Source organism: Cetorhinus maximus, chromosome 12 (assembly GCF_964194155.1).
Source record: "Cetorhinus maximus chromosome 12, sCetMax3.hap1.1, whole genome shotgun sequence".
Classification (NCBI taxonomy): domain Eukaryota; kingdom Metazoa; phylum Chordata; class Chondrichthyes; order Lamniformes; family Cetorhinidae; genus Cetorhinus; species Cetorhinus maximus.
In genome coordinates, this window is record NC_135890.1 from 29,846,547 (window position 1) to 29,865,553 (window position 19,007).

Consider the following 19,007-nt stretch of genomic DNA (forward strand, 5'->3'; position numbering starts at 1 on the left):
CAGCCAAGTTAAAAGGAAATAGAACACCAGCTAACCTGCAAGCTGCAGGGATGCCTAGTTGATGTTCTTCTGCTGTGACCCCTACAGCAGACATTAGCACACCAGAACTAAAACACACAGATCAGGGTGGCAGCTAGCTTTTTAACCCTTTTCTTGTATATTCCTGGAAGAGGAAAACAAACATGTCTTTTGCCCAGGATCTGCTTTCTTTCAACTCAGACCATTTCCACATTCTGAGATATAACTCAACAGGAGTTGGTTTTTGCTGAGATGTGGTAATCAGTCTCCATTGTTTCTACAACCACAGGAGATTAAAGTTGTCTTTTGTATTGCATCTCTTCCTTTCGAGTGTCTCTGTCTGAAGTAGGCCTTGACACCTTTTTAGGTGTGACATTCCATGTTCTCTCTGAACTAGTCGGTCAAGCATAATCCACATAAGAATTTTCCAGAAAGTGGTTACTTTACATTCTCAGTCAGCTTTTGCTTGTATGTCTTTTTTTAAAAAAAGCACATGTTCTCCTTAAAAAGTTCAATATGCCCGTTAGTAATTTGGGGTTGTGATCCACTGTTTTGACAGCAGTGCTGAGGAAAACTGTACACCCTATGCTGGGGGAGACCAATTATTCTCTTCTTAGTTCCTCTTCTAGGCCACCATCCATTCCTTTTCCCACTCCCAACTGTACAGTACTCACCCCCACCCACTCCCCCCCCCCCCCACTTTATTTTCACTTTACTCTCAAAGGCCAAGAGATGTTAGAGGGCAAGGTGACAGAACAGACTCAGGCACAGTCAATGGGGCATGAGGAAGGCAGGTCCACCCAAGTTTGGAGTTCTGAGGAAAGAGGCACAGAGGGTGAAGATTCAATCACAGAGTGCAGCTGGGGGCAACTGCAACTTAGCATATTAGCAGCAACAGATAAGAACCAATGAGGACTGTGGGACCTGGCAGCAGTGATCGGAATTGGCAGCATATGGCATTAGAGCCATAAAAGTGCCTCACTGAAAATAGGTAATGTTTTCATGTTAGAAACATAGGCTAGATTTTACTGGGTACCGTATTCCTCGCAGTCCCCGCCCACAGAGCGCCCCCCACCCATCCCAGACAAAAAAGCCAGTCAGGAGCCTGGCCACCAAAAAGTCAGCTGCCCACATCTATATTACACTGGGAGCAGTGTTAATTGCCTCAGGTGACACTTTGGCCCCCATCTGAGAGGAAGTCCTGCCTTGGAGAGCAGCTGGCCAATCTGATTGGCCAGCAGCACTGTAGACTCAGCAGTGCCAGGTTCAAGCAGCGACCACTGCTGGGGCTACAGGCTGTCCCCGAAGAAGTGCAGGTTATGGAACGAACTTCAAGGTAAGTCCGGGGAATCGCCGGAGCCTGGCAGGCAGACCACAGTGGCGGGGGTGGGGGTGGGGGTGGGGGTGAGGGGGAGGGGGTGTGGGGGGGGGGCCATGTTTGAAAAGCCAGGGGTGGAGTGAGGAGGGAGAATTTAAAGGACGGTATGACCTTGGGGGGGTTGGGGGATTGCCTCAGATGGGCACAGGCGACTTCGAAAGGAGCTGAAAGCAAAATACTGCAGATGCTGGAAATCTGAAACAAAAACAAAAATAGCTGGAAAAACTCAGCAGGTCTGACAGCATCAGCGGAGAGGAACAGCATCCACAGATGCTGTCAAGCCTGCTGAGTTTTCCAGCTATTTTTGTTTTTGTTTCTAAAGGAGGTTCCCCACCTGGTGTGTGCCTCCCCCCCCTCCCCCCATGGGTAAATAGCGGTGGAGGTGGGATGAGGCACTTAAGTGGCCATTAATTGTCCACTTTCTGGCCTCAATAGGCCCAAGGGCCAGTGGGCTGCCTGATGCCTTCCATACCAGCCTGAAACTGGTATCTACACTGCCACCTAGAGGTCTCAAAGTTAAGGATTAGCACTAGCTAACCTGGAGACCAATTGAAATCTGGAGGACTAAATCAGAGTTGAGTAAAACCATTAGAAATAATTTAGCATTACAGAAAATGTGACAGCAACAATGTGATGGAAATAATGTGACAGAAATCAAGAGAGACAGGAAGAATTTTATTTTATTATGGATAGAAAATTGATGTTTATTAAGACTGTCACAATAATTCACACACAAATTAAGTCCAATAATAAATGTTTAATAATATCCTCAATAGCAATTGAATCTGAACTCAGTCTAGACTCAGTGAAACGTAGGAAAGGTAACTTACAGCTTCAGAAGCATGTGTCACGAGGACTGAGATGTGAACTGAGCTGCACAGTGCAAAGCACAGTATAAAACTATAATTAAACAAGTGGAGGTGGATACAGTTTTAATTTTCTGACAGCTGAGATAAATCAGCAGCTACTTATGTTCGAGCAGTGGAAGACATTCTCCTTTCATCTGTTTTGAATGAAACTCCTGAGGAAATGCAGGTGTCTTGTGAACACAAGAGGCACTTATGCACGCAAGGGCCACACTGTTTCCCCAGTGTTACTTGAGAAGCGAGAACCCTGCCTGACCAACGCAGACATTTCAGAACAACCTGGCTAGGCTCGAATTTCACACAGTTCTTGAAAGTGCACCATGGCTCCTTAGGACAAACAACCCAGATTCTTTACATTGGGCTTCTCTTGTTTCTACTACCTCATTTAACCGAAAAACTGATTTGCTATTTTCACTTCTTTCCATCCTCTCTCAGACACAACTAACAGATCATAACATACAAAGCGACAAGCTAGAGATGGAAACTCAATGGATACTGTCCTGTACCAATTTCAGTTACAGAAGCAGAGCCTCATGAAGGCATAGTAGAAAGGTAATTCTGGCAAAATGAGAACCTTAATGACGTATTCCTTTCTACTCCGAGATTACATTGCAGCATCTTAAATTGTGGAATCTGCAGCATTTAACCAGTCATCTCCTTTTCCAAAAGGCGCCCCAAGTTTCGATTTGTTTTGTCAAGTGATTATTCCAATGGTAGAACAAAACATTGAGACTTCCTTAGGTATACCCACTTCTCCTCCTCAATTTTCCCCCAACACATGCACACAAATTGACAGCCCACATGGGGGTTTATAGCATCCATATTTCTCAGCTGTTCTTTCAGATTCCCCAAAATTATGATTTTTTTTTGGTAAAGTGTTAGAGGAATATTAGAATGTTAGACCACATTTAGAGTACTACATACAGTTCTGGACACTATATTGTAAAAATGATATAGAGATACTGGAGAAAGTGCAAAGATTTACAAGAACATAAATCTTCTATGTATACAAGAGTGTATAAATATCAGGAAAGGATTGGCAGACTGGGTCTCTTTTCTCTTGAAAAAAGGCAGCTGAGGGGTGACCTAATATAGGTCTTTAAATTATGAAAGGTTTGGTGGCGTGGATAGAGAGAGGTTGTTTCCTCTTGTGGGGAAGAACATAAGTAGAGATCATCAATATAAGATCGTCACCAAGAAATCCAAAAGGAGATTCAGAAGAAACTTCTTCATCCAAAGCGTGGTGAGAATATGGAGCTCGCTGCCAAAGGGAATGGTTGAAGTAATTAATATAGGTGCATTTAAGGGGAAGTTAGATAAGTACATGAGGGAAATGGGAACAGAGGGTTACAATGATAAGTTTACAGGAGGAAAGATGGGAGGAGGCTTGGATGGAGCATAAACACTGGAATGGACTGGTTGGGCTGAATGGCCTGTTTCTGTGCTGTATATCCTATGTTATCCTATGCAATAGATCATTTCTAGCAGAAAACCTGACATAAATAGTAACTCAATGTAAAGAATCTGATACACAAATAAATTTAACCTTGAAAATGTTCCCTTTTTTCAGCGACAGGAAGCTTAATAGTTTGCTCTTTGAAATACCGTCAATCAAAATAAAAGTTGCTAAAAGTCGACTGTTTATAATGTCAAGCAGGACAGGCTACAGTTAAATTTACTGGTGTGAACATTAAGGATTAGTAGTACATTCACACCTTGTCAGTGGAGAATGGTTGAGTCTAGCACCACAAGCTAAGCAAATGGGCCCCATAAAAAGGGGACAAACTTACTGCCCCATGAACACTGACACTTCGGCCTCCATTTTTATTGGCACTAATCTGGGACATCCAAAGAGGCGACCTATTCCGGACAGTAGCTCTTCTTTAACATGAAATAGGCACCCTATGGTGTGCATGGTATGCAAATTGACATTTTTGGGCAGCAGAGCATGTGCCATGCACTCTCCAAAGTTTTACCAGTGATACAGCTTAAGGGGCTCCTGAAAGCTAAGTTTAAAATTATTAGTGCACAATGGAGCCCCAGAAAAATAAGCTAGGTCGTTGTCGACACCAGGATCATACCACCTCCACAATCATGACTCTTCCCACCACTACCAACCCCAGGGCTTATCCACCGGCCTGGAGGCTACGATATTGTATCAGGTCAAGTCCGGCAAGCTGCATTGGGACACATGTTTGGGGTGAACATCAAAATGGGGCTGGTCTCTCCTTGGTCAGAAAGGCTGGGTGGCTGGCTTCTCTGCTGTCCACTGCCCAATAGTTAAAATCCACCCTGTAGAGTGTAAATTGAGGGCCAAACTTCAAATGACTCTGAAACAAAGGAGTGAGACTGTCCCATTTATGTCATCTCACTCTCACATCGGGGTCAAGCCTAATTCTGGATTCCAGCTGCTTTTACACTTGCTTTAACTGTTGCCTCAGTAAAACGCAAATGTTGCTACACTGCTCACAGCACATCACAGCAGGTTGTACGGAAGTCAGCTATGAAAAAAAGCTCTTCTCCCCAGATGAGGACAATCTTACATTAAGAAAACATGTCCTCCTCTTTCCAAGAAAGATTTCACAAATAAGTTCCCCATTCACCTTCAACTCTGCCCAGGTGAAACCCGAAAGAGGGTAGGATGTCAGGATTCCAACCCAATATCACTTTTAGGGGACTTAACTTCCCATGTGCACCAAAACCCATCTCCCCTTGTCTGGGAAAATTGCCTCTCCAGTAATTTAAAGCTGACTGTATACTTAAAAAAATAAAAAGGTCATTTGACTCACCAGCACACATTCTTCCAACTCTCCCCTCACAGCATTCAACTGCCCACGCTATAACAGTGGCTACATTTCAAAAGTACTTAATTTGCTGTAAAGTGCTTTGGGATGTTCTAAGACTATGAAAGGCACCTACACTTCTACCCATACATTAGCACATTATTCCCAACTATAAGCAGTTTTTAGGTAAACAACTTTTCCAATATCTATTTCAAATTTACATTTCACTAATTTCCATTTATTTCCTCTGCTCCTATTTTGTTTGCATATTTAATGTAATAATCTAGGTTTACTTTATCTATATTAGTTCATATCTTGCTTGGTTTGATTAATCCTATTCTGTAATTGCTTTCTTTCTAATATTCCCTTTTATATTTGAGATCAATCTCATTGCCCTTTTCTACCTTCCAATCCAAGTACATCTAATTTGTGGTGTAATCACCAAAACAGAACACCATGGGCAGAATCTTATGTCCCGTGGGCGGGCACGCGCCTGACCCAATCGGGCACAAAGTAGTGCGCGATGACGTCAGGTGAGTGTCCCGACATCACCGCGCACTCGCACGATATTTCGGTCAGCAGGCGCGTGTGAGAGTCAACAGCGTGTCCGCCGACAATTAAGAGGCCTATTTAAGGCCATTAATGTAGTAATTGACCTGGATTTTTCGCTGCCCTTCCAATGTTAGGGTCGGTGGGTGGGCAAATCAGCCAAGCGGCCTTTGGATTTTTGAGGAAACCTCATCCAAGGGTGGGATGAGGTTTCTGATATTAATTTAAAAAATAAAAATGTTTGGGCAGAATTTTTATCATAAATATGTTTAGGTGCGTGATTCTTAAGGGTTGAATTTTTTTTCGGAATTTCATAATGTTTATTTTTTGTTTAAAATTCTTTAGTTCCCTGGGGCAGCTCTCTGCCTTCAGGGGGCTTTCATTGCACGCTCCCCCGTGCCTGCGCTGACTTCAGTGCTCGCCCTCCTCCCGCCCCCACCCCGGCAGCACTGGGTCTTTCAGCGCGCATTTCACGCTGGCTGCCTGTTAATTGACCAGCCAGAGTGAAATCACGGTTTGGGGCCAATCGCCGGCGGTGGCCCATTTCCCGGCTGCTCCCAGGCCCACCCACCCGATGACCCGAAAATCCTGCCCCATGTCCTAATCATGGTCTAACCCATGACTTGGAACAGTAGTTTACAAGTTGACAAACAATGCTACCAGTATCATTCTACTCGCTTTTTGAAATGTTTTGACATGGCTTCCAGGTTCTATTTGCCAGCTCACTGCCAGTCATTGTTAGCTTACACTCTAAATTTTCTTATCAAATGTACGCCACAGGCCTTTGAAAAGTGAATGCTAAGATGCTTAGACTCCGTATACACCATAATACAAATAACGAGGCGCTCGAAATTCCAAGAGCAAAATGAATTCTAAAAAGTGACATCCAGAAAAGAAAATCTCAGTATTTGTGGCATTTGATCAGAGCTGAAAAGTTACAGAGATTGATCTCTCCTTGAGGGAAAAGTGGCGGTGAGCAGCAGAAAGAGGGGTAGATCCAGATGTAGCTGGATGGCGACATCACAGAGTGGTGTGATGTGCGAGGATGGCATGTGACAGGTGAGCATGACGCACCATGACAGGAGATCTCCTGATAGGAGTAACTGCAAACAGGACAGGAGGAACATGCCACTGTGGTCTGTATGCATGCATGAGGTTAGCTCAGATCCTTCTGACATTGCTCAAAGGAATCACATCCAATTAGGGCCACGTTCTCACTGGGTTACAGGAACTGGGACATCCATAGCTGACTGCCTATCCTTCTTTGTGCCCAAATTGTTTTTCTGCTTGGAAATCAGCCATTTGTCAGCATGCTGACTAAAGAGCAACATATTTCTTCTTATCAAGTGTGTAAGTATCATTGCATGTTCTCAATGAAGAGGAAAAGTGTGAAATGCCTTTGTGATGGAAGGTGTCATTCATGTTATTTTCACTTGTGCAGAGGAAAGGCCTAAATCCGGTGGTCAGAAGGAAAGCAAATATTGGGATTAAGATCAGCACCTCAAGGAATGGCCATACAGCAGACGGCAAGTGATGTTTTCAAGTACACGCTAAAGAAAAGCATGATAACAAAGTTTCCTGATTAGAAAAAGCACTGTCCTGAGGTCTGTTTTACCCAATTTAGTATTTCTTTGTCCCCTGCTGAATTGTTCCTTTTCTTGTTCTATACCAATGCAGTAATTTTCTATCCTAGTCCAGTCCCTCATCCTTTCACTTTCCTGAATTCTTTCTCTCTTACCTTCCCAGTCCAGTTACTGCAATGAATCAAATTACAAATTTCCTGCATTCCAAATGATGGGCAAAGCTAAAGAACCAATAAAACGAAGCCTGTGTTTCCTATTATTTTATATATATCTTGATAGAATTCTCCAGTTTTAACATTATTTCAAATTCTATCCTATGTTTTTTTAAAAACACTCATCTAAAAGCAGGCAGGCAAGTCTCACAATTATAGAGTCTTGCTGCATGTCATCAAAATGGGATATTTATGAAAATTCACTTGTGGTTTCATCTACAGTTCAATTATAATCACAAACTCTTCACATGCTTTTTTAGCAGCATTTATTAGTCTGCACTACAGGCTGAATTGACCTTAACTGTTACCTCCAAATAGGAGGACTAAACATTAGGCCTCATCCAATTGACTACTGAAAGAGTCATGACAGTTTGGAACATGGTGCAGGCTGTGTTTCCTGACTGGAAACCACAGACCACACAGGATGTTTAAATTACAAAACAGTTAACAGTCCAACATATACAAAATTTAGAACATGTTTTAAATAATAAATATCACAGCTCAATTTGGATGAGGAAGGCCTTTCAACATATTTGATCTCACCCTCCCAGAATACCAAACTTGACAGGCCAAAGGACAATCAGTATTTGCAGATGGATTCATGGTGTGATCCAGAGTCGGGCTAGACCCTTTAACTGGATCTTAGATTGATGCTGGCACAATAGCATATTCAATATCCTGAACCATAATCTCAGAATCTAGGCAACATCCAACCCAAGTCATAACATAAAGAAACTCAATGCTATCTGGGACAAAGCAATCCACTGATTGGCAGCTCATCCCACCATTATAAATATCCATTCCGTCCACTACGCGGTATATTATTCACAGGACCAAGCAGCTTAACAAGGCTTCTTCAACAGCAGAACCCATATCTGTGACCTCCGCTACCTAGAAAGACAAGGGCATGAGGTGCAGGGAACCTGATCACCCTCAAGTTCCCCTCTAAGCTGCACACCATGCTGACTTGGATATATATTAGTTTCTTCATCATTGCTGGGTGAAAAACCTGGGCTGTCTACTTAACATAAGAACATAAGGAATATGAGCAGGAGTAGGCCTCACAACCCTGCTTCGCAATTCAATACGATTGTGCCAAAACTTCTACATCACCTCCATTTTCTCACCCAATCCCCATATCCCTCGATTCCCTTAGAGTTAAAAACCTAATGATCTCAGTCTTGAACATTCCCATCAATGACTATCCACAGCTCTCTGGGTTAATGAGTTCCAAAGATTCACAACCCTCTGAGTGCAGAAATTTCTCATTTTAGTCCCAAAATCACCAGTTCATCACATTGACTGTTGCGGTTCAAGACGGCAGCATACGGCTATCTTCTCATAGGCAATTAGAGGTGGATAATAAATGCTGGCCTTGATAGCAATGCTCAACGCCAAGAATGAACTTTTAAAAACAAAATAAAGTCTGGAAAATTTTGCACTCTACATTTCTTCTCCCAATGGCAATTACCTTCTCCCTATCACAGCTTGTGATCTTAGTTGTTTAAGGCCCAGTTCAAATGCAAGCATTTTAAGAACATATATCTATTACTTAACAACTAGAAATCACCAGATGACTAAATTATAGGTACACATCAGTAATGATTGGGCGAGGTTCCCTTGTGTGAATGCCATCCATAACATCTGTCTACACTGATTAATTTCATTCAAGAATCAGTCAATCAGTAATGGTCACTCACTTGAATAAAATGATTTCTAATATATATTGTGTAAAGGTACAACCATTCCAGAGAGCTAAATGATAAACACAGCATAACTTTCTGAAGTGGCACCTTATATCTCAGCACAATCAGTTGTGAGGAATTGCTTTACTGAATGACATTTTTTGAAAGGAGCATTTAAAAAGAGTAGCAGCATTGTGTTCCACCATGTTAGGACTACAGGCTTATAAGATTTTTTTACAATACCAAGTACATTTTAAAGAGGCAGAAATTATTCTGCTTGTCAGGTATTTACTGTGACTTTTTTTCTTCCTGGGGTTTCAGAACTGATGTCCTCATCATTATTCACAATAATTTGTTCTCTCCTGCCTGTGTTTCAGGCAGGGTTATCTACCTAATGGGGAGAATTTTATCCCCGTCGGGGTGGGGGGGTGGAGTTGGGATGGAACAGGCACGGGCAGGTGTGCAGCCGATCGCGGCCCGCGATTGACTGCACGTCGCCATTTTACATAGGCGGGTAGGCGGGCCAATTAAGGCCCGCCCAGCGTGATGTGCACCCGGAAGTGCTGAGCGCTCCCTGTGCGGGTGGGGGAAGTAGGCTGAGTCAGGGCCTGCGCTCTTTCGTGCCTGCGCGTGCTCGGAGCTGCCTCAGGGAGATTAGTTCAATTTTTAAAAATTTTAATAATGGAAAGAAAAATTTAAAGACATGTCCCCTCATGTGACAGTGTCACATGAGCTGGGACATATCCAAGAATTTTATCAAAAATTTTCATTAATGTTTTAAAACCTTCATGGAATCTCATCACACCTGTGGATGAGGTTCGATGATAAATGCGAAGGTTGGACGGGCAGCTCAGTTAATTATTTCAATTAGAATTTAAATGGCCTTAATAGGCCTTTGACCTTTCGGCGGGCGTGCAGCTGGCTCTGGTGTGCGCCCGCCGAACTGAAAAGCTGAATGACGCGCGATGACGTCGGGACACATGCCTGATGTCACTGCGTGTCGTTTTACGCGTCTGCGAGTGGGGCCTGACCCTGCTCACCGCCCTGAAAATTCTGGCCAATGTTAGACAGCTATTTCTCCGATCACATGTAACATGCAGCTACCTTGCTGGTCTTAATTAGATAGTTCATTCTTTTGTATCTTTTTTTGTGCAACTGCAGAAAGATGCCAACTACACAAGCTCCATACAATTTCAATCCCAATGGTCTCAAGCAATACAAGTTATCAAAATCACTAATAGAATGACCCAACACTGTCTACAATTCTGCCAAATACAGAAAACTATACACACCGGTGAATGAGGATCTTTTTTTTTACCTTTTCTCTACAGGCTCTTAAACGCAGACTCAGTTTTATCTAACCACTACTTCGTTAATCATCTTCTCCTTTACCCTTTTCACTCATTAAAGTCTTACAATGAGGGCTTTGAGCCTTTGACAGCTTCATCTCAGTCTCAACAAAAGCACTTTGAATATTTTAAATGTAATATTACAGACAAGGACAAATAGTACTTACAGTCCGGAGAATTTGGAGTTTGCCGGTCAATAAAATTAATGAAGTTTTCCAGGAATGCTGTATTGTTGCTTGAAGGAGTCAGTCCATTGCAATATTCCCTGAAAGACATTGTTAACACGCACACACTATAACAGACTTCCCACATGTAAACAATCATGGTCACTATGAGAAGAAAACACATACAACCAGACAGTGGCAACAAGACACGTGAAGAGGACTTGGCTCAACACATCACAGCACACAGAGCACAGCAATATCAAAAACACATAAAAGACACTGACTACAGAACAACATCAACAGGGCTGGGCTCAAAAGGTGCCAACTGTGGTTAGAAAATTCCACTTGCCAACCAGCCACAGGTAATTAGTTCCAAAAAAAATTATTCTCCACATTCAAATTATCAGAAAGGTGTTTTATTTTCATCAAATTTCAAGTGCTCTTATTTCTTGTTTTGTCTTTCTGCCTTGTCTAATTATGTGTGATTTGTTGCAGGGGTCTTATAAAGTAAATGATCCCTTGGTGGGTGGGGAGGAATGACTGTAAGAAAGATGGTATTTATTCCCAAAATTCATATTCTCTAATTACTTTAGTTCCTTTCCTTTCCTGAGGTAATAGTTCATGTTGAGGGGCAAGCACATGAACATTAGTAGCCTGTTAGTACCTAATCCAAATGGCTAGTTCATTTTTCAATCTAGACAGTGAACGTGTTATTCACCGAGGGCAGAACAGTCAGATCAACCCCTGTCTCACCCCTTTCTAACCCATTTCCAATGGGGGTCAAAGGATAATGCACAGGCGCTGGAAAACTGGCTGATTCTCACCATTTAGTCCAGTGTGGGTTTAGATCCTATATGGCTACCTCAACTAAAATCAGTTGACTCAGCACAGAGCAGGGATTAAAACCAGGATCGTTCTGATTTCTACATGTTGCAAACTTATCCATTTGGCTAATAGAAGAGCCCCAATTGTCTCTCCCAAAAATTCATGTGCTTTTGTGAATAGAAAGTTAACTAAAGTGAGGGATTCCCCTTAACATCTCACTCAGCAAACACTGAATAACAGAAAGAGCATTTTTCCAGTATCAAAGCCAATGTCTAAAATCTGCCAACACTACTGCTACTGTATTAGAATATGTTCCAACAACAAAAAAATTCTATTCTATTTTTGTTTAATCCAAAGTATTAAGAGAAGTTAAACAGGAGCCTGAGGCAACAGCTTTTAAAAAACATTTTTTTCATAATTTTCTCATGTTTCTAATACTCTCTTCAGTCTGCCTGCTGCTCACTCTGCTCCAGTGTGCGTGTGTTCTCCTGCTCTGAAGGTTAGGACTGGAAATCATTTAAATGAAATGATGAAAGGTTTCTGCCGCAGTGCATTGCTTATTCAATGAGCACACTTGTGAATATGATTATGTGTGGTTGCCGAGATCCAAGTGCTGTCAATTTAAATATTTTGTTTCAGCAATTCTTCAGTTTAACTATCAATAGGTGTGGAGATTGGTTAATACGTCTCTGCAACAAATCAATTTCTTACTCATATTTATAAATTGGTGCTTGTTTTGTTGTGAAAGAACCTCCATTAAGTTGTAATGCTTTTGGTTTATGTTACTTCAGAAAAGCGGAATTGTCACTTTTCCATGCTTCACGTGCACCTGCTGATTCTGTCGCATTGTGACAAAGGTCCCACTTGAAATGTTAAACTTTCTCAATTTCAGTTGTTGACTAGCCAGTGCTGACTGGCCTTTGTGTTAATCTTAAGTGATTGGTCCAGGAACATGATTCACTGATTACCATAAAAGTCCAAACTGCGAGCTACCGTTCTAGATAATCCAACATCAGTTTTCTTTTAAATGATGTTATGAATGTCCTTCAAAAAGGTTTTTACTTTTTTTCTTTCTTGCCTGCTCTTGTGTATTGATTTTTTTTCTGTTATTTTTTTTTAAAATTATTTCTTCCCATCTGCATTCTCATTTTTTTTTGAAGTGTCTGCACTTTATTCCCTCCTAATTGAAGACTTGGGGAAAACTAATAAAGGTGTTAAGGCTTCAACTCACAACCATAGATTCCTTTGTATAGGTATATGAATGCCTAAAAAAATGATTACCATGAACAAATGATCTCAATGTATTAAATAGATTGTCAAAGAGCATTTTTATTTAAATCAGTAGTTATGGATTAATTCAAATTTGATATATTCAAAAACGCTGCATATTTTAAGAAGTTCCCAGGCCCTCATTATTGCCAAAACCTAGGATGTGTGGGAATGCTAAGAGCACTGAGAACTCAATGAATGACTACTTAGAAAATACTCTTTGCTTGTGAAAAATATATTTTCCTTCTTTCGGACTTAAACCTGTTGAGTGTAGCTGAAACCAGTTGGATGGTCAAAAACAGAAACGCTTTACCACATGCCAACTTCAACATTTTTGAAGCCCTGTCCAAATCCAGAGATCTCCCGAAGTTGGCACCAGTCCGGACACCTTCAAAATCAGTTATTTCAGTGCCAGGAGCTCCTAAGTTACAGCAAATCAAACCCCTCCTTGCACAAACAGTCATGCTTTACATGCGCTCTCACAACAAAGCATTAAACGGAGCTACCTGGGGGCGAGATATACATATCCTGTAGTGTCGAAGTTATCGGGCATTATTGATTCTAAGTCTGAAAAGAAACAATTGTTAAGGTGCTCATTATTGCTTCTGTTTGTACCTTTTAAGTTGCCAGACCTTGACATGGAACAGTTTGAACGGAATTTCTCTTACCAAAATAGCAAAAATAATTATTCACCAACTAATTTTTTCGCAAAAGTGCCACATTATAGAAAATATACAGGCAGCAGGCAATAATTCATGTAAAAGAAGTAAGCTAAAGCTATTAATGTAATGATAATGGACACCAAGAGCTAATAGATAAAGATCAGATACGATAAACACAGGAGAATACCCAATAGGGATAGGAGCACTAGTGCATTACAGTATACTCTAAAGACAATACAACGAGGAAATTGACCAACAAAAAGATACTTGCCCTTGTGTTTGGCTGTCAGAATCCATCAGAAAGAGAAAGCAGGGAACAGGAAAAAGGGTCAAGTAGAAGGGATTATAAACAATATTTTATTCAATGAATGCTTGAATAAAAATATTGTGCTATACTGGGAAACTTAATGCACAGTAGAAGTCTGAAAAAAGACACACTCGCTTGCAGACTGAGAACTGTATGTGATCACCATTAACGTTACCTTCGAGAAGCTGTATCATTTAAAGGTCTGTTTACTGAGCAACAAATATATCTCAACACAAAGATAATACAAGTCTGGTTATAGCCAAGGACCTAGGTTCGGGTAATATCATGCACATTATTAAATATAACAAGAAGCATTGCAACCCTATGAGAAATGAAGGGCCTTTAGCTTCCCTCAAATAATATTCTTCAATAAAATGTAGAAAGAGTTGCAGTTTGAAATGTGGATGAATTAACATGAAATGTTGGACACATGGTGCATATCTCTCCTCACCATTATAAATCATTAGGTTTTTAAAATTATTTTTGGATGCTAAACTATTTTTAAAACATTTGTTTTCTTAGATAATGGCCAATTATCTTGCCGTGGGTCTTAGAGGCTAAATACATAAAATTCAAATTCAGTTCTTTGTAAGTATACAATCAAGAATTCAGGCCTATTTCGTGAAGAAATAAATTCATGGAAACACAATCTCCAAAGGAGTTGCAGTTCAAATTATATCTGATTATTCTTCTGAACTTACCCATGTGCTGTAAATGGTATTCTTAAATTCTAAGGCTGCTGTTGACCTACATGTGACTCTAACATTTACATTTCTACTGAACAGCCTGGAAGACCCAAGGTGGTATCCAATAGCAACATCACCGTTCAAATGCAATCCAGACAGCAAAAATGTAGTAGGCAAAATGAGTACACTATGTATCATAGTGTTTAGTGATTTTCTTCTCACCTTATTCCTTTCCAACAACTTTTTGGACTCTCCTCCTCCTAAGCTGTGATAAATCACCTTACTAAAAACTGATGATCTTCATCAGTTTATAAAGTCAAATAAAAATGATTTGGTGTTACGGTGCAGCATGTTGAAGCAATACCCAGGGCCATGTCACATATTGGACTTTTATAGCAATCTGTTCAGTTCCTGATCTCAGTGCTTCAGATAGGTAGGCAGGAAAAGAAATAATAATGCAAAACAGGCTAGTTCCCAGGCATGACCAGAGCAGCAGTTGTCAAGGCTATAGAGTAGATTGGCTGTCCCCTTGATGAAAGAAATGCACAGCCCAAAGAGACCAAGAACAGCTGAAGAGAAAACTTAGTTAATTCGATACAAATTAAATCTAGCCATAGGCTAAACATTATTACACTGCTGCAATTAAATAGCATTAATTAATAAGTGGCACCTTAAAAGTAGTCAATACTGTGTGGGGCCAGGGTGGGAGGGGGGGCAATGTGACTCAAATACGCTGGCAGTGGAGGTCAAGGAAGAACACACCTGCTTTGCTGGAGCCCGCATTGATAAAAACTAAGTGGCCTCTCTTTGAGCAGCCTTCAGTCCATTTTAAGCCTGATTTGGCCACTCAAGACATATTAGAACTAAATTTATTATGCCCAGCAAAAGCCCCATTCATTTATACCTGAATTTTGCATTTGTGCTCCTACAAATAGGGTATTTACATCATCTGAGCCAACATGGCATCAAACGCACTTCCAGATCACAACACAAAGCTAGGATGTCCAACACCCATTTTATGAGCACAAAAGGGGCAGACTTAAGTTGAACTTTTCCCCCAGTGTATTTTAATCTTTCCCTTCAATGGCAGGGGGGAATTCTGCTGCTATGTAACAAGCAGCCACAAAGAAATCTTGACTAAAGACAATGTGGACAAGAGATGGAATTTCAAGAATTTTATGGCAAACAGTGATCCTCAGACTAGCTCGACTAAAGCATCACTCTGAAGAACACTTTCTGGAAATACCAGCACTTAACACAACACCACAAATATACTTGCAGGTCCTAGGAATAATGGGGAAGAAGTTCCCAATGGTTTCATTGTGATTTTAAAACAGTTTCCTTTTTCCCCTTTTAGTAATTTTTTTTGTGGTCAGCAATAAATGGTATAAATTTCTGGGTTGTATGGGGCCAATCTTTGCCCGTGTGTGTCTGGTATGAAAAGATGCTGGAGATAAATTTAAAGGGAGGGATCCAGAATTATTCATCCAGCACAAAAGTGAATGGTCAGTAAATTGGATACTCTGAAGATTTGTGATTACCATTTTCTAAGCTCCTTGTAGGTTAGGGATAGGCAATTTAGTTCCCAGTCATGTCTCAACTATATGACAAACTATATGCTAAATGTATATTGCACAGTTATAGGGTAGGAAAATGTATAGGTTAACAGGTGAATAATTCGACCCAATTTTTCTAAGTTGACCTTTGATTGCCCTATAGTCATAATGTTTTGCTGTTCACATGTGCTGAAGGTGCCAGAGTCTTTGGTTAGCCAATCATGACATAAAGATGCCTTCAGAACATAAGAATAAATGGCATGCTGTGCCAAATGAATGTGCTGGGTATAATAGTGTTGGATAATGAGCACATGCTTAAGATGATGCCACCCAGGCTGCTAACTGGCTTGAAATAATATGCATGCAAGTGGGTATTGTCACTTTATTTTAACTTTGCAAAAGTGCAATAAAGATTTATGTTTCAAGATAAAGCAAGAAAAACTAGCACAAGGAAAGCGAGTGGGTGAGACTTGTATTACTTCTGTGATTATTTCCTCTGCAAAGTTCATTTAGATACAAATCAAATTCAATTTCCAAAGAAAGTCAACTGAGGGGGAAAACTCTTTTCTGAAAATAGAATGGCCTGGATTTTGTGGTCAGCTGTGGATAAATACTGCTTGCCATTTGTTATGCTTACACTTGCTCATATACTTTCTGTGGGCTTTCACACTCAATGTTACTATTAGCAACAATTAAACAGCACGGTTCCCTCTATAAAGGATCTGAGATCTGTGTGTACAGGGCAAGCAACAGTGTATCTCTTCAACCAATCAGACTGAAGAATCTTTACTGGAGCATATAGAGTCTAAACCAGAAAGTGTAAATTGGAATATGGAATTCAATGTGAAATCATGTACAAAAAAACAAAAATAAAGAGGGGAAAATGGATTTAAAGAGGGAGATAATAGATAAGGAACAAGGTTTTAAAATATTGTTTAAAATTGCCAAAAAATTATTAAAGCATGAAGGAATGAAATTCCACACTTGTAAAAGTAATTTTTCAGTTCCAGAGTAGTTGTTTGGCAGTGTTTAAGACTTGGCACACCACTAAAAGTTCACTTACACTTAAATGGAAAAGACTAACTTTTTCTGATTTGTTTAATGGATATATAGTGGGTAAGTAATGCAACTTCATGTTTTTAATGAGCTTGAATGATAAATTCCTCAGCAAGTTACTGATAGAGAAGCAGGGAAACTCAGACAGCAACTCATTGATTTAACTGCACATGTGCAGGTGCTGAAAGTTATTGCCCAATTTATTCTTCAATAACTATGTAAACTGTAGCCTCATCATTATTCCTAGCACAAAATCCAGGCCAAATACTTCGACCAATCAAATGTTGGGCTTCTTTTCTATCTAATGTTACTATCAGACTATTTATACAATTATGTAAAGAAAAATCGGAAGAAATAAACAGACCTTTTAATAGATGCATAGAACAAGAAGGTACAGCTGTACAATGATTCTAAAATTACATGACAAGCAAAATTGTGCATATTCATTAATGGAACTTTGACAAAGAAAGAAAATGAGCACTCTTACAGATTCAAACCATGCAGTTGTTCACACCTTTGCATGTTTGTTTCTCTGATGCTTTAGAATCATTGCTTCACACTATGATGACATCTATCTGACATCTATCTGATGATCCACTTCTTACTGTTTCAGAAACTATCAAAATATTAGCTGAAGATCTTTTAATACTTTGCAGAATCAATACTTTGCTCTTTTCTGGCATGCAATACCAGGTCAGCTTCCACCCTTCCCAATACTTACGTTTTGCTTGGGTGATAACCTCGTCTAGTTTGGCTTTGATGTAGTAGGAGCTATATGGTGGAAGAACCAGTGCCAAACTGGGGAAAAGAGATAGATATTATCACATAACTTGTTGAACCTGGTGGGCGAGAAGCTACCAAACAGGAAACAGCATGAATAAAAGATAACTTGCTACTATGGTAGGTTTGCTGCCATCAATGTTCCCACTGCAGTTCCTTCACACTGCCAGTAGTCAGCCTATGATTTTAAAGGTTATTTGACATTTTCTGCCAGGTTCATTGCGATTAACACTCAAAGTGGTGATCCCTTGTGGAAAGAAGAATAGGGATCATGCAGTCAAGCAGAAAATTGCAGCACATTTCTTTTTATTATACTGGTCGGTGGATTTCCCTTCAACTAACTCTATTCTTTTGCTTCTGAAAGACAGTAAACTAAGTTCTAACTTCTCCTTAATTCCAGTGTTTTACTTACATAGGAGATCAACAGACCAGTGTGAACATCAAGCAGTAAGTGTTTTTATTTCGCTGATGCCAGATAAACTCATTACAAAGTCAAGTAAGGGCTGTACCTCTCACATGAAAATCTATGCTTCAGATTCCCACCCTCGAATCACCTGTCTCCCCTCCCCAACCCTCCTCGCTGGGCTATGTTGCATTGCTATCAAACATTTGTCAGTATAATCCAGGTAAAACTGGGTTAACATTGGGTACTATCACAGCTGAATCGAATGTGACATCCCACACGCACAGAATCAGGCGACATTAGTTGGGAGCGGGAATTCTGCCCGATATTTCCTGTTTCAGATCCTAAAGAAAAATCTTGGAGCATGATCCTTCAGCCATATTGTGCGGGGTTATTTTATGTGTGCATCATACACAAGTGCTCTATTAAAATAGAATATTTCGCACCTTGCAATAGGAGTATCGCAGAGACCAAGTTTTAATCATCAAGCAATTCAACATCTGCTAAAGAACACGTTCCAGAAAGTGGCAAAAAGAAATTTTGGTCATTTCCAACTCTCCACAGGTCAAACGCTCATAGGACTTAGGAGATGTAGGCTATTTGGCCCTTTGAGCCTGCTCTGCCATTCGATAAGTTCATGACTGATCTGATTGTGGTCTCAACTCCACTTTCCTGTCTGACCCCATAACCCTTGATTCCCTTATCAATCAAAAATCTATTTAACTCAGTCTTGAATAAATTCAATGACTTTGCCTCCGCTGTTTTACTGAGGAAGAGAATTCCACAGACTAAAGACCCACAGAGAAAAAAATTCTCCTCATAGCTGTCTTAAAATGTTGACCTCTTATTTTTAACCTGATCCCTGTGGCACTACCC

The 19,007-nt window shown here is 40.5% G+C and overlaps 1 protein-coding gene across 2 annotated transcripts in view; it reads right to left on the bottom strand.

Moving 5' to 3' along the window:
* Positions 1–19,007, bottom strand: part of LOC144687340 (voltage-dependent calcium channel subunit alpha-2/delta-1-like) — a 693,974-nt gene that overhangs the window by 69,835 nt on the left and 605,132 nt on the right. For both annotated transcript variants that reach the window (XM_078553326.1, XM_078553325.1), the window contains 3 exons: positions 17,670–17,746; positions 13,188–13,248; positions 10,591–10,688 (listed from right to left, as the gene is read on the bottom strand). In XM_078553326.1, the coding sequence (XP_078409452.1) occupies positions 10,591–10,688; positions 13,188–13,248; positions 17,670–17,746 (236 nt within the window). The remainder of the gene's footprint in view (positions 1–10,590; positions 10,689–13,187; positions 13,249–17,669; positions 17,747–19,007) is intronic.